The sequence below is a fragment of the Globicephala melas genome, chromosome 12, assembly GCF_963455315.2.
Source record: "Globicephala melas chromosome 12, mGloMel1.2, whole genome shotgun sequence".
Taxonomy (NCBI): domain Eukaryota; kingdom Metazoa; phylum Chordata; class Mammalia; order Artiodactyla; family Delphinidae; genus Globicephala; species Globicephala melas.
In genome coordinates this window covers 76,640,925-76,646,924 of record NC_083325.1, presented here as the reverse complement: position 1 = coordinate 76,646,924, position 6,000 = coordinate 76,640,925, and the positions used below count along the sequence as shown (strand labels likewise).

Here is a 6,000-nt window from a genome sequence, read left to right as displayed (position 1 = left end):
CCTGAATTCTTTAATATTTGTAATCCATGCTTGTTCAATTATAATTTTAAAATATATTATAACCATATCACTCATTATAATCATTGATATGCTTATTATATATATTTAAAACATCTTTTCTGAAATTTTATGTTCTCCAAAAAATAACTTTTTAGTAACTTCAAAATATCTCTATGTACCTCTTAGCAGTACTATGGTAAAACCAAAATTGCATCTTCCAGTAGCAAGTGCCCAAGCCACACCATTCCTGATCAAAGATAGAGCTGACATCCAGGGAATTCCCTGGCGGTCCAGTGGTTAGGACTCCATGCTTCCACTGCTGGGAGCCCCGGTTAGATCCCTGGTTGGGGAATTAAGATCCCGCAAGCCACGTGGAGTAGTCAAAAAAAAAAAAAAAACCTAAAATGACAGAGCTGACATCCAGTCTTACAAACAGCTCTCTTCCACTCCTTGTTCCTATTTTAATATGCCAACCATTACTTCACTGACATCCCAGAGTTTTCCTGCAACAGATTCATCCATAGCTTTGGGCAATAGTTCTTCCTCTTTACAGTCCCCAAAGTACTTTCCTGACACACCTTCTACCTCAGGGGAAGAGGCTAAATAAATCGAAGTCTGGGCACCTTCTAGCGGAGTTTTGAAAAAAGCCCATGTCACCAAATTGAAAAGTGGTTTGACTAACAGTGGGATGTGTATGTGCCTCCCCAGGTTGGTCCGCACCATGCCAGGGTGTAACACATTGACAGTGACATTTGTGCCTTCTAAGCGGCGGGCTAGTTCTCTGGTAAAAAGGATGTTAGCCAGTTTGCTCCGACTATAACAGAAGCTTTTATTATAGTTTTGTTCACTGTTCAAGTCTTCAAAGTTGATGTCTCCGTATTTATAAAGTTTGGAGGTAACTACCACAATCCTGCTGGGAGCTGAACTTTTAAGGAGTCCAAGGAGAAGATTGGTGAGTAGAAAGTGCCCCAGATGGTTCACTCCAAACTGCATCTCAAACCCATCTTCAGTTTTCATATACGGGCACTGGAAGATGCCTGCATTGTTGATCAAAACATCCAGTCTAGGCTCTTCCTTCAAATGGCAAAAAGAGAATGGCAGAGTTATGAACGCAGGCCTTAAATGTGCCTAAAATAAAATTTTAAACAATTCCTGCAAACTACTAAAATTCTAAAAAACGCCTCTATGAGTTTTCAACAATTGAGAGAAAAGAAGACGACGACAACAATGACTTGTGTGCCTGACCTGGTGCTTTTCATGTTATCTCATCTACTCTCAACAACTCTATAAGCAAACTGAAGCACCAGAGTTAGGTGATTTGTCCAGAATCACAGGGCTCCTAAGTGGCAAACAAAACCCTGAAGTTGAAATCTGACACCAATGGCCCTATTCTTAATTAGTAAGCTAGACTGCTTTTCTAATTGGGATTTCAAACCATAGCTAGACATTCAATGTGAGCTAGAGAGTGGAACTACAGCAGAAGACAGGTCAGCATTGTTTATTCCCAGAGCTACTAGTATCAACGCCAGGGGCAAGTTAGGATTGTTTTATTCTGTAATTTTCTAATAATAAATGTCACCATGGGAATGGAGCAACTCCAGGTTGTTTCCTTAAAAATGGGACAAGCAATAGAGAGGGTGAGGGATGCAAATTAAGACTGGAGAGAACATCATGAATAAATCAACGGAACATTAAGAAAAATATTAAACAGGTAGTATAAACATATCAGAAACAAAACCATGAATCATACATACTAAGTCTCACAATAACAGCAAAGGAGACTTAACAGAGGAGGTCTGCCCAACAAATACCTTTAACCTCTATTACGACTCTAGAATTCACAGTTCTTTTTTCCCCGATATGAAATCTACCTCTTTCAAGCTTCGAGGAGCCCCCAACTTAAGAGATCTATACAGTCAGAATTTTGCACTTTGACCATATCCTCCTGCATCTCCCCAGATTAAAGTCCTAAAATTTAGACTGTCCTCAAAGGGAAGTCTTTTCATTCTTTACTTCATTTAGTTGGTTTTCCCTTGTCCCTTCCTGGCTCTGTCTCTTTTGATGGGCAGAGAAAAAGAAATGTACAACGTGTTCCAGGTGTAAAGACACAGTGATGACCCACAAATAAATTTGAGGTCAAATTTCAAATATCACTGGCCCTTTTGCCAAATTAAGTGAAAAGAAGAATGTGTTAAATTTCACAACTGTTATCAAAGCCTACCTGTCAGTGGATTAACTATTTCTCATTCTGTGTGTCTCAGCACCTTTTGCTTTTCCAATAGTCAACTTCAAAAAGAAGGCAAAAGTTCACCCGTGGGGGAAAGAAAGGAGTGTTCTTTTCAGTAATCCTTTGGAAGAGTTTCCTGTATTAATCATTTCTGAGCCATCATTCTTTGCTGGGCTTGTGTTATTTTAAGACTGTATCATTTACTGTTTTTTAAATTCTAGAAGATAAATGACATAAATACCAAGAATACCAACCTGTGGGAAATTTACACTTCCTTTTTTTTTTTTTTAAATTCTGGTTATAGTCACTGAACTACTGAACTTCAGAGCCAGGAAGGAACTTAATACATACTTAGAAGCAAGGACAACTTAGTTATCTCTTTATCTCCTTAACTTTTACTTGGTTCTGTCAAGTGGCCAAAGTAGTGAGAAACCATAGGTATCAAGGAATAAGTATACCCAGTCCCATCTACATTTTTACTGAATAGGAAGATCCACTTTGGATTCTCCCAACATCTCTTGTACACTATTACTTCTTATTTCTAAACCTGATAATGAAATACTGGTCATAACGGCAAAACAAACCAAAACTCTGGATCTGCAACAGCTCCCCAACTGTGTATCGAGTTGCCCTAGAGAGTCACAAGGAAACTCTCAGGGTGATTTGGAGTATTTTAAGTTTTCGAGGGAAACAAAATGATACTCTGCTCAACATCTCAAAAACTACCAAGCTCCAAGTGGTTCACACCTTCAACATTTTATTGTGCTATATTCCTTTTCATGATGTCCTACCTTTGCAAAGCTGAGTGTTTAGTAGTTGCTGCATGAAATGCAAGTACAATGTTAAAAGTCAACATAGAACAGAAATGAGGGTGGCAATGGTCAGTCTGATTCCAAAGTTTGACAAGCTGGTACAGTGAACAACAGATGCACATTTCCCATTAGTATACTTATGGTTATAATAATTATGGTTATTGAAAAATGAAATAAAAATCTTTTTTTCTTTCATTTATGCTATGTGTGTTTTTGTTTCAAACAGCTACTAAGTTGTTACATAAATACTTATTAAGTTGTTTGGATCTAACTGCTTAATGAATAAGCTGTTAGATATTTGTTTGGCCTAAGGGCATCATGAAAAAAATTAGAAAGTTTGGGAACTTCTGTTCTAGACTCAGGAGACTCCTTTTCATATAGGCTCCTTTTCTATGCCAGCTAATTTTAAACATCACTCTTCTGAATGCCCTCTTGCAAGTCACCTCTGCAGGGAACCCTTCTACCTCAATTTCAGCAGAGGACATCCATTTCAGTGGATGAGCTATCTAAACAAAGAAATCCTCTACCTCACTGGCAGGCAGCAGAAGTACTATATAGGGGTTAAAAGCAAGGGCTCTAGAGAAAGATCGTGGGCAAATTACTTAGCCTACCTATGCCTTAGTGGCCTTACGTTGTAAAATGGGGTAACAATGCCTACCTCACAGGGTTACTGTGAAGACTGGATGACAAGAGCAGTCAAAGTCAGTTTAATTTCATTAAAAGTTAAAAAAAATATATCTGAAATGCTTGGAACAGCTCCTGGCACACAGGAAACTTTCAATAAGTGCTAGGTATTATATTACTTTTATTTCTGTCCCCATTTAGAGCACATGACCACTGGCATTCCAAGCTCCAGTCTATTTGGAAGTTAGGCCAGAGTATGGTTAAGAATACTGCTCATGAGTTCACTGGTGGCAGAAAGCTAAACTTCCTACCCTAGCAGGGGGGGAAAAATTGTTCCAAGGTCCTTGTCTAGCAGCGTCCCCTATGTGCTCTCAGGCTCTTTGAGAGATGGCTTGGTGCACATTCACTTTGGACACAGGAAAAACAATCCAGGGACCTGGCGGATCTCCTCCTGAGCTGTCCTCACATGGCAAGAGGAAATGTTCAGAAACTCGCTTATTTTTCTCTTGGGCCCGTTTTCTTTCTCAACATTCTTGGAAGACAGAAGACTGTCCTACCAATTTTTCCAGCCTTCAATTCCCAAGCCGCCCGAATCATTCCCAAGGTCACACCCCCTCCCTCGACTGTGGGCGGTCCCCTCCCCGGCTCAGCCCCCGGCCCTCCAGGCCCCGCCTCGCCCGCCGAAGCCCCTAGCCAGTCCCCGATCTCCGGCAGGTTCCCAGAGCCCCACACCTGGAGCACCTCCTGACAGAAGGAGCGCACGGAGCGCAGCGAGGCGAGGTCCAACTCCTTGACGACGAGCTCGCCGGCCCCGCTGGAGTCAGGCCCCAATTCGGGGCCCCCAGCCTGGCATATCTCGCGGCGGAGCTGAACCGCCGCCTCCTCGGCGCGTGTGCGGTCCCGGCAGCCCATGATCACTCGCGCCCCCAAGCGCAGCAGCTCGGCGGCTGTGGCGCGGCCCAGGCCGCTGTTCGCACCCGTGATCAGCACTGTCTTCCCGTGCATGAGGCCGGAGTCCCCGCCTCGGTGCAGCCGCTTGACGCTGGGCCCCACGAACCTCCGGGCCGCCAGCCACAGGGCCCCACCCAGTGCGGCCAGTAACGCCGCCACCGTAGCCACTGCCATGGCCGCCCGGGCCCAGGGCCCACCTGCGCCTGCGCGGGACTTCCGGGGTCGCCGCGCGCCGGGGTCTGAGCTCGCCCCCCGTACGTAAAGAACGCTGGGGCGCGGCCTGTCGTCCCCTGACGGCGGCGTGGGGCATGCTGGGATTTGTAGTCCCCCTTCTGAGGGCACCTGATTGGTTAGTAGAGGACAGCGCTCTGTGTGGCTCCTCGGTGGAGCCGGCTCCCAGCCTGAGAGAAGGGTGAGCACGGCCCCGGGTTTTCAGGGTCCTGAGGTCCCTACCCATGGAAATCCCAGAGTGGTGGTGGCCTTCCCCGTGGAAATGCCTAATGAGTACTTTGAATTTACAAGTCTCTTTATAGGCTGCTTTACAAATCCCACACTTCGGGGCTGGCTTTGTGTGTTTTCCGTTAAGGGCGCCTGGGACTTGTTAACCCTCAGTTCAGTTTACCTTCATCCTCTGGAGAATGGTCCCTGCCGAACGAAAGTCTGAAGAGAGGCTCTTTTTTCCCACAGCTGACGCTAAGAACTTAGCGACATGAATCAGTTAGAAATAGAATGGACCAGTGGTTCTCAGACTTTCGCGTTGCATTGGAATCAACTGCAGGACCTGTAAAAACAGAAATTTCAGGGCCCAGTTTCAAATTCATTAGAGTCCAAAATGGAACCTGAGAATGTACATTTCTAACAAGTTCCCAGGTAATTCTGAGGCAGGTGATCTGGGGACCACGGTTTGAGAATGTTAGACCATTGTGGCCTTGATCCATATATAAAAAGGCATTCTCAAATGGTCTTATTTGACAGTGGTAGAGATACACTGGGAAAAGCGTGGACTTATTGTATACATAGACTTCTGAGCAGGCTCATTCACAAGCGTCTTCCCCATTCCCTCCCGGAGAATATTAAATGTAACAAGGAAGGGAAAGTGCTTTTTACACTGTAAAATGCTTCAGAAATATCGGGTTATTGCCACAGGGATCCATCTTCAAGCTGCAAACTTCAAACTTTAGACCAAGCTACTCTTTTTTTTTTTTTTTTTTTGCGGTACGCGGGCCTCTCACTGTTGTGGCCTCTCCCATTGCGGAGCACAGGCTCCGGACGCGCAGGCTCAGCGGCCATGGCTCACGGGCCCAGCCGCTCCGCGGCACGTGGGATCCTCCCGGACCGGGGCACGAACCCATGTCCCCTGCATCGGCAGGCAGACTCTCAACCACT

The 6,000-nt window shown here is 44.9% G+C and overlaps 1 protein-coding gene across 2 annotated transcripts; it reads right to left on the bottom strand.

The window, feature by feature from the left end:
• Nucleotides 1-386: 386 nt before the first annotated feature.
• On the bottom strand, nucleotides 387-4,828 carry RDH14 (retinol dehydrogenase 14). Of its 2 annotated transcripts, none has more exons than XM_030858345.2 (2): nucleotides 4,396-4,828; nucleotides 387-1,074 (listed from the first exon to the last, which is right to left on the bottom strand). In XM_030858345.2, exons 1-2 carry the CDS (start codon nucleotides 4,786-4,788, stop codon nucleotides 457-459), a joined length of 1,011 nt encoding a protein of 336 aa, XP_030714205.1. In that variant the 5' UTR covers nucleotides 4,789-4,828; the 3' UTR covers nucleotides 387-456. The 2 variants fall into 2 exon arrangements, with proteins under 2 accessions (XP_030714205.1, XP_030714206.1); XM_030858346.2 differs by having other exon boundaries at nucleotides 4,405-4,828.
• Between the last annotated feature and the right edge of the window lie 1,172 nt (nucleotides 4,829-6,000).